At 33.2% G+C, this 17,626-nt stretch overlaps 2 protein-coding genes across 3 annotated transcripts; one reads left to right on the top strand and one right to left on the bottom strand.

Annotated features, from left to right (window-relative positions):
- Positions 1–265: 265 nt before the first annotated feature.
- On the bottom strand, positions 266–7,113 carry LOC106135523 (probable elongation factor 1-delta). 2 transcript variants are annotated; one of them, XM_013335858.2, is made up of 7 exons: positions 6,955–7,113; positions 6,578–6,665; positions 6,117–6,206; positions 4,705–4,893; positions 1,393–1,531; positions 806–1,047; positions 266–350 (listed from the first exon to the last, which is right to left on the bottom strand). In XM_013335858.2, exons 2-7 carry the CDS (start codon positions 6,662–6,664, stop codon positions 312–314), a joined length of 786 nt encoding a protein of 261 aa, XP_013191312.1. In that variant the 5' UTR covers position 6,665; positions 6,955–7,113; the 3' UTR covers positions 266–311. The 2 variants fall into 2 exon arrangements, with proteins under 2 accessions (XP_013191312.1, XP_013191313.1); XM_013335859.2 differs by lacking the exon at positions 6,117–6,206.
- Positions 7,114–10,428: 3,315 nt separating this feature from the next.
- Positions 10,429–14,047, top strand: LOC106135446 (cytoplasmic tRNA 2-thiolation protein 2). Its single transcript, XM_013335739.2, has 4 exons — positions 10,429–10,916; positions 11,525–11,892; positions 12,466–12,732; positions 13,518–14,047. The coding sequence occupies exons 1-4, from the start codon at positions 10,649–10,651 to the stop codon at positions 13,749–13,751; spliced, it is 1,137 nt and encodes a 378-aa protein (XP_013191193.1). The 5' UTR covers positions 10,429–10,648; the 3' UTR covers positions 13,752–14,047.
- Positions 14,048–17,626: the final 3,579 nt, after the last annotated feature.

The following is a 17,626-nucleotide window of genomic DNA, read 5'->3' as shown; positions in this document are numbered from 1 at the left end:
TAAGATGCAAAGGAGCGAATGGGCCCATAGAATCAAAGAACTTTGAAAAAATATATTTTTGATACGTCTGAGGAAAGTAGTTTAATTTCATGGGTTGGCTCGAAGGCTGGTTCGATCTTGTGCAGATTGATACCCCTTTGCCGTTGCAACCTGTATTAATATTTCATGCAAATATTATTTAATCTACCTAAACAATGTTAATTATGGAATATTACCTGTTTAGTTAATCAAGTCAATGCTGGGAGAAAATCAATAAAAAAGATAATAAAAATTATCAAACTTTATTGAACAGAAAATCTTCACCTTTTTTGTTAAACCTTGTTGAAAGCAGCTATGTCGATGCTTTGTACCTGCAAAGAACAAGTAAGTAATAAATACAATTTCAAATAAAAATAAATTGTTCTATCTAAGCTTCTATTGGCAAGAACATGGTGAATGGAGCGTTGCATGCCTTATGAGCAGTCAGAAACTGTCCAAAAAGGCTGGCTCGTCTGGCTCTGCATAACAGCATAACGGCATAACAGGAATAGAAAAGGGTATGTTAAGATGGTTTGGTGATGTGGAGAGGATGAATGAAAGCAGTTTGACTACGCAAATATACAGTGTGAAGGCAAAGGTCAGAGTGGAAAGGCCTAGACAAAATCTTGACAAGTGGAAAGATGTAGTCTCTGCCTACCCCTCCGGGAAAAAGGCGTGATTTTGTGTATATTGTATCTATATAAAATCTTTAAGTAGATTAAAGTAAATTTTATTTAAATAATTTACTTTCTGTTGAAAATTTTAATAAACTACTATTTTTACTTACATAGTCTTCAATTTTCTCAATTTCTTCAGTTAACCAGTCCACAGACACCTTATCATCTTCTACGACACACGAAATCTGAAGTTTGTGTATGCCGTAAGCTAAAGGCACAAGTTTGGACGCTCCCCAAAGCAAACCATCAGTGGCAATGCTTCTAACTGCTTTTTCCATTTCAGCCATATCAGTCTCATCATCCCAGGGCTTCACATCCAGAATAATGCTGGACTTTGCAATCAATGCTGGTTCTGTAAAAAAAACAGGTTGTTTTAGTACAATCAGGTTGGAAAAGCAGTCAGAAGTTTATTTATTAATACCTTTGTTGAGTTTTATACAGTTCTCACGTATGAACCTATTCAAATTATTATTTCTTAAAATTCTATACTTCTAGAGAACCAGAGAGCAAAGACCAAAGTCTTACTTCACAAAAATCACCTATTTATAAATACTACAGGAATTAAACGCGTACGTAACTTACCTTTATTTCATCTGTAGTATTAATTAAATACCTATAGTATTTAAAAATGGTTATAAAACAAGCAACCCCAATTTAAATCTCTGAAATTACGAAAATAAATCAATAATATGCTCACTTTTAGCCTTCTTAGCATTATATGCAGCGAGTCGTTCCTCTCGGAGTTTCGCAGCCTCCGCGCTCTCTTCTTCATCGTCAGACCCGAATAAATCAACACCATCATCAGAATCTACTGAAGGCTTTGAAGTAGCTTGTGGCTGCAATTAAGCATTTACTTACATATATATATATATATATATATGTATATATGTCACCGGAAAATAGCAAGAATCGTTAATTGATAATTTTTTTAGGTAGTTGATCAACTTTCGAAATACATATAACAAAAGGTATTTGAAATGTATTATTTAACGCAATGAATTTTAGCTAATTGGTCAACTTACAGTACCTGGCAGCAATTCAATAATTTACGATATTGACACAAGTAAAATCATCCACAAATGGACCAATCGTTGGTCAGTGTTCTATTTAACGGTGCATTATTACCCGTTACTTAGGACTGTTCTCTGATTGGTCAACGGCATAGTTTTATAAATATGCCGTCGATTCTATGAGGAAACACTCAGATATGTTACTTTAATAGTATGTAATTTAATATTGATACTTTGGAGATAGAGATGTAAAATTAAATGTATGTATATTAACCAGAGTTATTTTTAAAACATCAATAACCTTTAAACCACCATTCGAGAAGGTCAAAATGAACAACTTTTCCTATGACACCTAACCTATGCTGATATCTTCGACGTTTTTATACAAAATGGCCGGTTCGGGTAGACACAAAATTACAATTTCCGAGTTCTAAACATTGCCAATGTTAAAACACGTGATCCGTTCAACCAATCAACGTAAGCCTCGCCCTTGTCGGATGATTTAACGGTAAGACACAGTAAATTTATCAATTTACTAAAATACATACGTTAAATAATACATTTTAACTGCCGTTGATTATTTTCCGAGAGTTGATTAACTACCTAGAAAATTGATCAACATGCTAGTCTTGTTATTTTCCGTTGACATATATAAGCACACCTTTATCCATTACAGGGTACACAGAGCCAATAGTCTCCCAAAAGAGTAGAAATACATAGACCACACCCCTCTAATGCAAAGACATGCTCTAGCTTCTTTGCTGGTCTGCAACTTATGTAACGTCAAAAAGTGATAGGGGGAAGTCCCGTATCGCCGGACGGCATCTAGCGCCGGACACTCGTACTATTCAAGCGAGTATAAATCAGTTCGATTCAAAATACAAGTGAAAGGGGTGCTGGGGCATACAGGTACAAGATCACGCGCCGTGCCTCGCCAGCGACGCACACGGCCGCGGCAGGAGTAACCATTTGCTGTTTTAGGCTCGAAATCACGGCGTCACCTAAATATCAATGTAAGTAATTCTAGTATATTTATGCATTTACATTTGAGTGGTATTCAAAGATAAAATCAGTACTCGATTGTTATCCGTAAAATGGTAGAATATTATTACATCTTTTAAACAATTTTAGTAGGTACCATCTAATGAACGAAAATGTGTGTCCCTTAGCACCGGACACTAAGTCGTCCCTTAGTGCCGGACAGTAAACATATTGATATTTATTGTAAGAAATTACGTATTTTATTCTAATTATTTAATTTTGTTTTAGAGTATAGAAGAAAGAAGATAGTTAAAATGGAAGAGAAGAAAAAGAAAGGATCCTGGGATCCACAGAGCTTACAAACTGCTATTGATAAGGTTATGTCAAAAGAACTGAGTGTAAGACAAGCTGCAATGCGATACAATATTCCTAAAAGCACTTTACATGATTAAATAAAGGCCCTAAATCGAGAAGAAGTAACAATGAAACCAAAGTTAGGTAGGTTCACTAACACCTTCTCAGCAGAGTATGAAGAAGTCTTGGTGAACCACTTTAAAGATTTATCAAATAGATGCATGCCGCTCATGAAAAAGAAGTTTCCAAAATTAGCATACGACTTAGCTGAAGTCATGAAAATTCCTCATCGATTTAATAAAGAAAAAGGCAGTGCTGATAAATAAAAAATAAAAGTCGCAATAAAAAATTGCGACTTCATGAAAAGGCATTCTGACATTTCGTTGAGAACACCGGAATCGACAAGCATGATGCGCCCCCTAGGATTTAACAAACCACGAGTGGATCTCTTCTACGACAACCTTGAAAAGCTGATGAAACAGTACAACATTCACACCCTCAAGAATTTATAACTGTGATGAAACTGGTGTCAGTTACGTGCACAAATATTCGTCCGGTACTAGGTGCCCCTTTTTAAAATTATGTTTTTTGTTACCAAAGTTTGTTTGATAGTGTTAATTATTTTTTAGCAGTGGTTGCATTTTTGTTAAATTAATTTGATTTCTAACTTTGTCATCTAATATAAGTCATAATTTTATAAACATTCCTTAAATATTTTATGTTTTATTTTTAAATAACCTTAGGTGTCCGCCACTGGGGGACTTCCCCCTACCTTGTATCCAATTCGTAAAATTATTCTATTCTAACTGAAATTCAAATAGTGTCCCATATTTGAATGGTTGCCCGCCTATCGCCTACAAGAAGAATCCCAAGTTTGTTAGCAGTTCCCTCAGCCCTTTTACGACATCAATGGATAAGAGGTGGCATGGTCCTATTATTTTAAAGTGCCGGGAACCACATGGCTTATAATTACTTTACATAGTACAAGGAAAATATTATAAAGATTAAATATAAGTAATTGATTACTTATTTCCTATGACAGGGAGACACTGCTAAGTACGGCTTGCATGATATATATTTTAGTAAAATGATAACACTTTCCCAGACTTCACTCTTATAGGAATTTCCAGAATAAAGAGACCCAAGAAATTGATTCATTAAGCGTTTCCTCATATGATATTTTCGTCCTACAGGCACGAAATGACACCTCAAAAAAATTCAAAGTATGTGTTCTGTGATTCATCCTGATACTATAAAAAATTTAGTTTTTAAATAAAATTAGTAAGAAGTTATCAACGCAAGATCATTGAAAACATAATTATTTCATTTTGTAAATAATGTGTAATTGTTAAAAAGAAGAAAATCAACAATAAAATTATAATCATTGGTCCATTAATTTATATATTCATAATGGATGGTGATAATTTTATCTCACTAGCCAGGACAACACAAAATTATGACAAATTTATTCATTGGAATTTTTATGTTAAAGTTACTTTAAAAAAATTGATGGGAAGAATTGCATACAGAATGAAAAATGCTATTTGTGTGAGTTTTGGCCCAGTCCCATTAGGTTGAACAATTTATAGACATAAAGATTCCATAGATTTTGTGTGATTACCTTTAATTTATTAAAATTGGTCAAAGCAATTTTAATATCTTACTTGAGCTTTTGCTGTTAAGGGTTTGTTACTATTTGACTCCAATGACTCCACTCTTGCTTGAAGACTGATGACCAAGTTACGTAATCCATCTATAGCTTTTTTTAATTCAATATTCTCCTTTGACAGACTATTGACTTTGTTGTTAAGCTCTGTGTTTGGGACACCAGCCAAGGTAGCAACACTATCCATCTGAAAGATTGATTTTTAATAAGAAAACTGAACAGTAATACTACAGATAAATTTGCACAACTACTGGATACATTTAATGAGGGAGTGAGATATTTATTATAGATTAAGCTGGGTCACAAATAAAGATGGGTGCATGGATAAATATGGGGAAGGAATAAATGGGAAAGAATGGGTAAATTTATAGCCATTTATTTATTCTGGGAATTTTTTATTTACACTGGGTAAAAATTGTTATGAAATTAAATTAACTCTTTTTCGTGATAAAATAATAGTAAAAGTATTAATATTAAGTATGTTTTGATTGAGGAAGACAAAAAATATTTGACTTTGTTGGTACACTAATGTTTAAATGAAAAAAAAAACATTATGTGTCCTAAATATGGATGTTTCTGAGTATAATTAACAATTAAGTTTTTCTTATGATTGTATTTTGTTATATATTTTAATTACTTAACAATTTATTTTTTGTCAAATTCACATTTTTCTCATTATTTTAATTTAATTATGGCACTTATTTTAATGCAGTCTTCAATCTCCAGGTCATTTCTATTTTCACCAGTCTTTTTACTCTTAAATTTAATTCTAATTTATGTCTAATCTAAAATCAGGTGTCTGCGAATGAGTCAAAATTATGCTTGTATTAAAAATTTGTATTAAATATTTGTTTAAAAATATTTGCAACCAAAATGTAAATTGTATAGGTACTTGAAGTATTTTACATAGTATATATTTATTTTAAAATCTGAATTTTCTTTTCAACCCTTTTATTTCGTAATTAAACATAAAAAAAGTAATTATTAATATTTAAACATTTAAATTAAAATGTATTCAAATAAATGGTATGGTATAAATCATTATTATCCAGGAACAAATGTGTATAAATCATAAAATATCAGTCTCAGAATTGTACCAGGTAAATGCTAAAAGTAAATGCATCTCTAGTTACAAAGGGTGCACAAAAAATGTAAAGCAAAGGTATATGATATTGATAATTTGAATACTTCACTTAGTGATATTTTTTAATAATTAATAACTTTCTGACTAATAATTATCATGAGAACATGATACTTACAACAATTTTCTAATGGTCATTGCACACCCTTTCTTTAAGCTTTGAATATTTCTAATAAGCACATCAAGAAAAAAATATATCTATAGCAAAAAAAAAACTTGACAAATAAAAAGGAATATGTGTGGTTTAAATAAAATTATTAATTACTCACACATTCAAGAGAATTTTTGATGTGCTGCCTAGCCTTTGCGACTTCATTAGCCAAAGATGACTGAGTTAATGAAAGTGATGGCACTCGGACCTATAAAGTGATATAAATACCATTTTCCTTCAACCGAAATAAAATATTGAGTAGTAGGTATACATAGATGAGATATATCATTATTAATTATATAAACCAAAAATTGGAAATAAGAACTCAAGCTTGTATTTTATTTTTTAAATGTATACACATATGTACTTTATGCTTCTCTTAAATTCTTCCTACGTTCTCAATATTTCCCTTGTATAAAGCAAAATATTGTTACTTATTAAGTAGACATAATCATGTATTTTTAATAATTTAGGTAAAAAGTTGAAATTGATTTTTTTTTAAATAAGTTAATAAGTTATGTTACATCTTGCGCCAAATAAAGATTTTTCTTTCTTTCTTTCTTTCTTTCTTTAAATTACCTTTGATAAAGATTCATAATATGCCTTTTCTGCATCGTTGTAGAGATTTCTGTCCAACCAAACTTTTTCGTGAGCTAAAGCAGTCATTCTGAAATAAAAATATAATAAGATTTTTTAGGTTATAATATCATTCTTCACTAAAAGATAACAATGGGGAAATTGATGGAAAGCACTGGCTCAGGGCACTAGCTAGTCGTTTAAAGCTAAATTAATTTTACTTTTTGATAATTGAAGTTTTTAATTAAGCATTTAGTAGTAACGTTTTATAATAACCAGTAAAAGAGATGACATGATGTGTTATCGTGGTTAACATTAATAAAAATTAATTATGCAAAAGATAAAATGAACAAAAATCACAATCTATTTATAAAACTTACGCTTATTAAACCTTTTAGATAGGTATTCCGAATTTATAAAAGATAAAATCTTGAAAATCAGCCGCAATTTAGACGATGGCGGTAAAGAAAGACTTTTGGAAGAGAGATAGCAATAGCAAGTTCAGATAAGAAGGACAGCTATATTAAAGAGGAAAAGAAAATTGCGAGCTTTATGAGTTAGAATGAGACAAGAGATAGTAGACAGATCCATTTGTAGTCTTTGGTTCTTCAAAGCGTCTTTGTTTGTCCATGACAGTACAACGTCACGTAACGTCATGACATGATGACACCTCACCATGAAAGTTCATAAAACGACCAAACCAACACAAGCAGTGTTTCCACTATAAAAAATTCCTTTCCCCATGCCTCAATAGGCTATTTGACAAAGTTCTAAAAACTATCTTAGGGTATTTATTTGTTTATAAGGAGCCCTACAAAAATACTTTTCTGCCTTTATTACAGCTATTTTATTAAAAAATCGAAAAAGAAAATGAAATATTCAAATATGCCGCCAATACGCGACTTTTAGCAATATGGCGGCCATGGCATGCAGTGACGTAAATTTCGTGTAAATATCATACAAAGCTTGTTGGTGTTTCGAAAAGTTTTGATTTTCTCTTGTTTTATTTAACTTGTGCCACGTCATATGTGTGAAAATTATTAAAATGAGTTCCTATAAATGTTGTGCAGTGCCTCAATGCACTAATACAACAATAAAATCTCCTACGAAACTGTTTTTTTCTATGTCGATGGATTTGAATATTCGCAAGAAGTGGTTTCAGATCATGATCTAAGATCAGTGGTTACCAAGATATACTTACTATTAATGTTTTCACATTCCTCAGTTCGGCAGCATAGAAATCTTTGAAGAAGACAATCCAGATTTCTTCTTCCAACCATTATTGCGTCCATTTGGTAGGTTTCGACTGTCAGCTTTCGCGGAATTGGTTTCCATTATTAAATACCTATGTTATCTGAGTAATCCTGAGCGATCAAACACTTATAAAATCTTGAAAAATAATAGCGAACACTAAGGAACGGTACGATCCACAGTCTGTTTATGGATAATTGACGTCATAATAGAAATAGCCAATCACGTTCGTTTTTAGTCACGTGACAGCTGCACATAAAAACCTAATTTTCTGAGACGGATTTTGTTTAAATAATGCAATATTTTTATCTCGCGTTATAACAAATCGCTCCAAAAAAATAATATTAAGACTGATGACATAAAAGAAATGTATATTTTTAATACAATCAAATAGCCTATTCCGATTTCTCCTTCTCAGAACTTTTTTCCCCTTAAATAATTATTTTGCTGTAGTTTTGGCACTAGTTTTGTAACTAAAAGAAAAAAATGTTTATATCATTTTCTTCTATAGCCTGCCTTCTAACTATAATAATATTATTTAGACTAAATACAATGCGTCAACAAAATCATCGATAAGTTCGAAAATACATTCCATCGCACATTACTGTAGATTTAACAGAGCTGGACAAGGAATGGAGGAATAAAAGTCTCCTTGCTGATACGGATTGTAACCATTCCATAGATACTGTAGGCTATTAAAAAAATGTTGGAAAAAAATAGTGTTGACGGCAAACGCAAATTCCTTCAACTCCCAATTTTGGTGAACTATTTTATGTCACTGTCTTTTTCCAATGCTGCTGTTGAACGATTATTTAGTGATCTAAAAAATGACAAAATAGATAAACGCAATAGGCTGGATAATGAAACGATGGCATCAATCCTCTGTGTAAAATCCGGCTTGAAAAGAACGGAAACAACTTCTGTACAACTAATGAAAAATCAGTTAGAAATACCGCACCTTAAGTTTGTAAAGTCCAATGCAACTGCAAGCGAATCTAAAAAATTAGACTTTATATGAATAAAGTATACATACATACATACATACATATAATCACGTCTATATCCCTTGCGGGGTAGACAGAGCCAACAGTCCTGAGCGGACTGAATAAAGTATAATTATCCGTAATTTATTTATAGCCTCACCAGAAATATAAAACCAGGAGCAGTATACTTACCTTTTATTCCAAGCCATATTTGAAGCCCTAAACAGAATAGGAGTAAGGGTAAGTATGCGGTATTATGCATATGTTGTCACTGTTTTTTTTTATTATACATAAATAATGAGGGTTTTACCGTATCAAGAATCCGCAAACGTAGGCGTGTGTTCTAATTGCAGCATAATTGGTTTTTCGATATAACATTGCTCATTGACATTTCGCATAGCAGATAGTCTACGTCTTGATATCTAGCGAATTCAATATATGATTTCCTACAATTTCCCCTTTTAAAGTATTTCGTCTTTTTCTTCCCCTCTGAATCCTGATTACCCCTTAAAAGAGGAATTTCCCCTCATTGCGGAAACACTGAACACAAGCGACGGCGACGCCACAGTAGTCAGACTCAAGTCAACGTCACTGTCAGTGAATTAAATAAACGTCAGCCAGAGGTCAAATTATGATGCACCCAAGGCTTGATTACCGTTCAACAATTGGGATCGTTATTACTGTCAAACAGTGTTACCGGTTTAAATAAAGTACCATTATGCTGGTTAACGATATTTTTAGCTTCAGTGCCCGTAATACTCATATAACGTTACCAGTAAAATTAACGGTAAGAGGTATCGTTAAGACTGTTAAACGTTAATATTTTGTATTTACCGGTAAATTCATATAACGTTAGCGATTGATTTAATAACGGATTCGCCGTGAACCCTTCTAATCGCGTCGTAAAATTTCGTTCCAACAGACAAACTTTAGGTACCTATATTTTATAAAACAAAACAATTTTTTTATTTGACTTAACGGTAACCATAGTTATAACGTTAATTGGTAACTTTATTTATAATTTTAATTGGTATCGCTATTTTTAAATATAAACGTAACATATAAACGGTAAATAAATATACCGATAATGCCGAGCTTGCATGAAGAGAGTTATGAATGTGGATGAAGCGAAGGAAATATGCAGAGATCGTGGCAAGTGGAAAGAGGTAGTCTCTGCCTACCCCTCCGGGAAAGAGGCGTGATTTTATGTATGTATGTATGTAAATATATAACAAAATTACACTGATTGAGTTAGCCTCGAAGTAAGTTCGAGACTTGTGTTACGAGATACTAACTCAACGATACCATATTTTATAATAAATACTTATATAGATAAACTTCCAAGACCCAGGCCAATCAGAAAAAGTTCTTTTCTCATTATGCCCTGGCCGGGATTCGAACCCGGGACCTCCGATGACACATACGCGCGCCACAGAGGTAACAATATATAACATAATTTAACATCGTTATATAACGTTATAAGAGAACATTACCGATATCACGCCTATAACGATAACTGTCTGAAAATATCGTTATTCACCGTTACTTTCAGTTTTAATTTGGTAACGGTAACAAGACCTAGATGTAACTAGTACCTACCTACTCACTCTGTGCTCCTACAGCACTAGGTAGGTATTAAGTTAAGTGGGTATTATTATCTCTATTTAGTTTGTGCACATAACCTTCGATCAATTATACGATAAAATATATACTTGAATTTGGAATACTTAATCGAAGGGCTCGGGTCTACTCTACCCTGAGTAGTCTACATGTATTTTGAATTTTCATTTAAAGCTAAAGGTCTTCGAGAATATACGTAATATCTTGTAAGTACGTAGAAATGAGTATTTGCAAGAAATGTAACGGATATGGAACTGTAATTTTAAGGAAAGTGGATAGTTATTGTGAATCTTGCTTCCTCATTGGTGCTAACCATAAATTTCGAGCATGTCTTGGAAAAACTAAAACTTTGTCACCAAATGAAAAAGTTTTGATTTGTATAAAGGGAGGACTTGGTTCCACTGTATTATTGGATCTGGTTAGCAATGGTTTGACCCTCGACAATCATAAGAAGCTTCGGATAATACCATACTTTTTACATTTGAAAGGTAATTAGTAACTAAGTTTTTCATTGTAAGTACACACAGAATCATGTCTTTAACCCTTACGAGGTAAACCACTGAGGTAGGCAGAGCCCCCAATCTCAAGACTGAAAGGCCACATTTAGCTATACGGCATGATGGAACAGAATTAAATAGAGACAGGTAGTTAGCCTTTAGTCCAAATGAAAGATTTGAAGAAGTTTATGAGCCTTTCCCTTGATTGAATTAATCTGCATGGGAAGAAAAGCAGCTGGAACACTGTTATTTCCTAGCTTCCACACCATCTTGGAAGCTTGCACAAGATGAATATATGCTTATTCCCGTAGTCACCTTTTATGACATCCATGAGAAAGAAATGAAGTGGTTCCATTCTAAAGTGCTGGAGACCACCTGAATGGCCTTTCAGTCTTTTCAAGACAATTGGCTCTGTCTACCCCTTAAGGGATAAAGATGTGATTATATATACTCCTATGCATATGAATTTTCATTAATGATTTCCTAAAGATTAACAAACTTTGATAAAATGTGCTTATTTCATCAGGGTTATTAGTTTGTGAATAGCCTTGGTAAGATGTTTTGTAAATAATAATATTTTTATTTCTTTTGTATTCCAGGCTTTGAAAATGAGGAAAAAAACCTAGAAATTGCCAAAGCAGTTATAAAAATGTGCAATGTCTATGGATTTAATGTATATGTCTCTAATATATCAGACTACATACACTCTGATTATATTTTACCAGATGTTAATACACTACCTACATTGGATGATGTCACAGTAGACAGGTTTCAAATGCTCATAAGGAGTATGCCACCCACTGCCCAGATTGATTTTCTAGCCAAAATAAAAAGGAAACTATTCATAAGAGTTGCTCAAAAGTTAGAATGTAAATTTATTTTTTCTGCTGAAACAACTACCACATTAGCACATCACTTACTGTCTAATATTGCAACTGGAAGAGGATCACAAGTACAAAATGACATAGTTAGTACCAATAATTCACCATGTTCATCATTCACATTACTTTCAAAACACTAGACTTGGCTGTAACTTTGCTTCCTGATGAAGTGGTCTAATTATTTTTCTTAAAAATTATGAGTCTGATTTGGTGAATTCATTTACTTTTTATAACATGTTTATCAATAGTTATGGAGTATGCATACATGACCCATTCCACATTAAGCAATTATTAAACACATGATCTTGGTAAACCTGTGACTTCATACATAAAAAAATATCATATTATTTTTTTGGCTAATGTTTTCATCTTTGATATCCTACTACTATTATAAAGGCGAAAGTTTGTATGGATGTATGGATGTTTGTTACTCTTTCACGCAAAAACTACTGAACCGATTACCATGAAATTTGGTATGTAGGTAGCTGAAGACCCAGAATAACACATAGGCATAACAATTTTTATCCCAGAGTTCCCGCGGGATTGATAGGGTTTCCATGCGGACGAAGTCGCGGGCGGCCTCTAGTTAATCAATGTTTTATAATAACACATATTTCTAAGTACTATTATTTTAAGATATTTCTTTTTTTTACTTATAGGGGTTTTCAGACAACAGAGACACTATTAAGATATTGAGGCCCATCAAAGATATTACAAAAGAAGAACTTACTCATTATGTACATGTAAAAGCATTAAAAGTTATTCACAATCAAGAAACAGAGAGAAAAGATAGTTTGCAATCAATAATAAGTGCTTTTGTAACAGATCTTCAAGTCAACTTTCCAGCCACTGTATCAACAATATGTAAAACAGCTGATAAAATTGGCAATCATCATCACAAGACAAATAAGTGTGAGATATGTGAGGTAAGTTTCGTGGCCACTTCAAAAATGGGCCTGACTGAAGTAACAAACATAAACTAATACTAGCTGTTTGAAAAAAGGTATTCGAATTAAGCAATAGTTTTCACGTGATGTGAGTACAAACATACAGACAGAAATTCTAGGAAACACATGTTTGGCTTCTGATGGTCTTATATCAGTCAAAAAATCTTTTTGGGAGATCTCCTCATATCGATTTTTGTCAAATATATGTAAAATATAAAAATATAAAAGAAGTACAAATTCAGAGGCTTTGGGGATAGCTCTTTGTGTCTTCACTTGCGAGCTGAATATTGTTCCTTATTGTTATATATATATATATATTTTTAATTGAATACAATGAAACAGTAATTATAAGGTTTATAATATCTTTAGGATCCCAAACCAGCAAAGTGCCTAAGGGCATAAAAAATCTCTTATGCATTAGCTTTTTATTATGTAGCTATTAAAGTCCAATAAGGATGATTTATGTTACAAAGAGTTGGGTATAAGTACAACAGTAACATGGGATAGGCAGTGTATGTGGAACATATGAGGTAATATTTGCCATACATTTTGTATAAAGCAATTTATAATATGTCTTACACTCATCTGCACCAGAGTCTGCTCACTTGTTTCTGTACTATATTCTACAAAACAGGGATGAATATAGTGCAGAAAGGAGTCTCATTTGTATTCCATCTGTAATGCCAGAGCACTTTAGCCTGTACAGACCCAAAGATAGATTGCATGTATGGAAATTATCACTTTAATTTTTTTGATTTTTCCAGAGTGATTTGGACATGGAAAATTCACAATTATCTGCACTTGAAGCTACAAGTTTCTCAAGAATTATTTCAATAATGGAGCCACAACACAGAAATAGGGACAATATTACAAATAAAAATTCCTCACTGTTTCCATATATTCACAAATTTTTATGTTATGGATGCAGCAGAAACCTTTCAGAAGCGTCGAACAGTGAGCTTCCAAGCTACATCCTTGACAAAATAAAAGTATCATGATATTACTTCATAATATTTAAACAGGGTCCAAGCCAGTTTGGATCATGGTACCTAACACGTTTTGGCGACATCTCTACGCCAACAGTCAGCATTTCGAGCATCTGTTTTTATAGACGCAGTGGGATTTAATTTGCTTGCTGAATGAAATGTACCTATTGATGATTATATCCAATCAACTTATCCCTGTTAGAAAATACACAATGATATTATATAATGATGAATTCATGATTATGAAATTCTGCAAAATAAAGCCTAAGTACTGTTAAAATGTTACAGAATAAAATCCCTGATTGTAATTTTTATTTTTTACTAGCGACGCCCCGCCTTCGCACGGGTGCAATGCTGATACTAAATTCACTACAGAAAATCTGTGACTATTTATTTTATTTTTTTACAACAATTATTACATTACAGAATGTCTTTACATACCACGTGCACAACTTTTTATATGCACGCTGCCGCCGCCCCGGTCGGCCAGTACCGCCGCAAGCGCTACTTCCCGCAATCTGTAAAATCTGTAATATCTTCGAAAATATTCATTTAAATCTTGTGCTGTAAGAACCATTTAGATCTATATTAAATCAACAATGTATTTAAGCTACATATTTAATTGGAATTAATGCTGTATTGGATAAAATCGCTTCAAAATTTGCTAATATTTGTCGTAAAAAGTAAATGACAAAAAAATATTGTTGTGGGATATCCATGAGAGATAGACATATACCATAGCGAAGTTTTCTGTAGACCTTTTTAATGTATACAAAAATTTGTACATATTATTTTGACACAATCTCGTAGGTTTCAGCCTGCGTTTGCAATGTAAGCGGAAAAAATATGATAATTAACGACATCACATTAGAAAACTCAAAAATAACAGTATTTCTCCATTATTTAATGGATGTTATTATACATACAAACCTTCGTCTTGAATCACTCTATCTATTGAAAAAAAAACCGCATCAAAATCCGGTGCGTAGTTTTAAAGATTTAAGCATATCTACAAAGGGACATAGGGACAGAGAAAGCGACTTTGTTTTATACTATGTATCTACCTATGTAGTGATTTTTCACTTAAGCGCAAAATATTTCTATTTCTACCATTTTTCAAAATAATATGCAGGCACACAAAGACATTTGAATTAATCATGTGCCAACATCATTTAAGAGAATATAATACACTGTACACAGTTAGCTCCCATAGAAGCTCCATAAATAAGATAGTTACCTATGTAGACGAAAATAAGCGATTGTGTTCTATTTTTAAAATAAATCTATTTCTACTGGAGGCAAGATCACACAAGCCCAACAGGCAATCTGTTAACACCTTTGATCAATGCTTGACAATCACTATATTTCCTCTTACCATATAGCGCAACGCAGACACGGAGCGGTGGGTGGCTCATGCGCAAAATATCGCACCAAGATGTTAAAAACTTTTATTAAAATTACAGAATAATTATGATACCACTCTTAAGGTGAAGGATAACATCTTAAGGAAACCTGCACAGTCATGCAACTGGATGTGTAACCATGATCGATCCAATACGGATTAGGTTCAAAGCAAAGGTTACCGAGGTCAGACGGGAATCGCTTCGTGTAAAAACCTAACTCACTAAATCCAGGATCCATGGTCAAAGGCAAACCCCGGGCTCCTCTCCAGAGGATGCAACCGAGACTAAAGCCAGGAGGAAGAAGTAATTATGATATCATCACATATTTTTTATGATTTTGAAAAAACAATAGAAAAAATAGTACCAATCCATCTCTTTCTCATGGATGTCGTAAAAGACGAGTAAGGGATAAGCTTATAAACTTGGATTCTTCATTTAGGCGATGGGCTATGAACGTCAAGATGACGGAGCCACCTCACAAAACACAAATATTGTCGAACCAGCCCTTAGTACCTGGTTTGTACCTTTTGGTACCTATATCAAAAAATTTTGTACCTCAAAGAATTGAAAAATATCGATTGTGATATGTGGTTCCTCCATCTTGACGTCAAAATGGAGGAACCACCTTCGTTTCTTATAAAAATATAATGTATACCGTCGAGATGACCACACGGACACTTAGTACCTGGTTAGTACCTCCCAAGATCTTATCGCTATAATCGTTTTTTAAGAAAATAATTAACAAAAAGAAAATGACAGAAGTGCCTGTGATTAATTATAGCAAAATGTATTAAACGAAAACTTTACTTCAAAATAGTTCTAGGCGTTTAGGATTTAGTACAAAAAATTATATTAATTAATTATTTAAAAGCACAATTCTAATGTTATGTTATTAAATTATACGAGGATTCAAATTGTAGAATAGCCCATCAAATAAATTTAATCGACTTTGAGATAATTTTATTTAAATGTAAGAAATAGTTTTATTTAAATATCAGAACTATTATTTATAACTTATTGAAATATATTTGGTTATATACAACTCGTTTAAATAACATAACATTTGCATTGTGCTTTTAAATAATTAATAAATATAATTTTTTGTAGGTACTAAATCCTAAACGCCTAGAACTATTTTGAAGTAAAGTTTTTGTGGCTCCGTCATCTTGACGTTCATGATGGGCAACCTGTAACTATTTGAATCTCAATTCTATCATCCAGCCAAACAGCTGATCGTAGCTTATCAGCAGAGATCGGGATAGATAGATTGATTTTATGTACTTGCATCATGAATTACCATAGAAAGCATAACTTGGATAAGCCTCTTTTCCAGGATTCCATTTCTGTACTTACACTTACAGTAAACTACATTGTCCGCGGGTAACGTAGGACTACAATTTACGTGAACGAAGTCGGGGGAAAACGGCTACCACTAATATATTCTTCATCCCACTTGTAAAAATTCCGGAAAAAATCTTTATAATTTACAAATCCCGCAATCCCGGAGTTTCAGTTTCAGTTCATTGACCCCAATTCTATCTACCTATTCCGATCTCTGCTTATCAGTCTTTCACGAATGTTGTATCTGTCTACCCCGCAAGGTATATAGACGTGATTATAATTATGTATATATTAAATTTTGCGAAAAGAAACCTTTTGCACACCGAAGGAAATATAGACGCCGTAGATCCAACTCGACCAGCCGCCGATCTGTCTAGCATATACCTATGCTAGTTCACTCACGATTTGTACATACATCACTTTTCGGTACCTACCCTTAACCGTTCGACCACCCACTGTCAATACTTCATATTCGAGACCTTCATAGTCTTACCCGGAGGGGTAGTCAGAGACTACATCTTTAGACCATCCCGGCAAATGTCTTTAGTCACCCACATTTTATTATATATAGAATGTACTTGACAGAAAATTGTTAAACAAGATTCAATAATGGGTAGGTACATTATGTTAGATTCGCGGACTACAAGTTGTTACCTGTAGTGCGCGATTTCGTTAATTTAACTCCTGACAATCTAAAAGAAAGAAAGACAGGGCTACTCTCTGTATTGCCCCCTCAAGGGGGTAGAAAAGAAAATCGTCAATCAAGCCGCAACATATCTGAGAAACCGTATTCAAATCGGAGCAAAAGATATCGCGTGATGCGAGTACAGTCGTACCTACAGACAGGAAATTCAATATTATATTATTTTTGGTTTCTGTTGTTCATATGAATGAATCCACCTATTTTTTGACAATATCCGACATCTGTCTGTTACTATTTATTAAATGTAAGGATTTCGATTTATAGAAAACTAGCAGCCAGCGACGGCTTTGTCCAGTCTTCGTCAACCTCGCCTTACAGTGGCACTGTAAAAACCGCTGGTAATATACCTTATTAATGTACATTTCTAACTATGAAATGATTTTTATGATAGGTTCTGTATAGCCCTCACAAACAAACCACCAAAGTTACAATTGTTACCT

This window comes from Amyelois transitella, chromosome 3 (genome assembly GCF_032362555.1).
Source record: "Amyelois transitella isolate CPQ chromosome 3, ilAmyTran1.1, whole genome shotgun sequence".
Taxonomy (NCBI): Eukaryota; Metazoa; Arthropoda; class Insecta; order Lepidoptera; family Pyralidae; genus Amyelois; species Amyelois transitella.
The sequence above is the reverse complement of the archived record's forward strand: the minus strand, read 5'-3'. Positions and strand labels throughout refer to the sequence as shown.

Excerpts from the sequence above, each read along its gene's own strand:
- LOC106135446 (XM_013335739.2), top strand. The coding sequence starts at position 10,649 with ATGAGTATTTGCAAGAAATGTAACGGATATGGAACTGTAATTTTAAGG. Across the intron at positions 10,917-11,524 it reads ATACTTTTTACATTTGAAAG|GCTTTGAAAATGAGGAAAAA; the intron begins GTAATTAGTAAC and ends TTTGTATTCCAG. Across the intron at positions 11,893-12,465 it reads CACAAGTACAAAATGACATA|GGGTTTTCAGACAACAGAGA; the intron begins GTTAGTACCAAT and ends TTTTACTTATAG.
- LOC106135523 (XM_013335858.2), bottom strand. The coding sequence starts at position 6,664 with ATGACTGCTTTAGCTCACGAAAAAGTTTGGTTGGACAGAAATCTCTAC. Across the intron at positions 6,207-6,577 it reads ATTATGAATCTTTATCAAAG|GTCCGAGTGCCATCACTTTC; the intron begins GTAATTTAAAGA and ends ATCACTTTATAG. Across the intron at positions 1,532-4,704 it reads CCTTAACAGCAAAAGCTCAA|CCACAAGCTACTTCAAAGCC; the intron begins GTAAGATATTAA and ends GCTTAATTGCAG.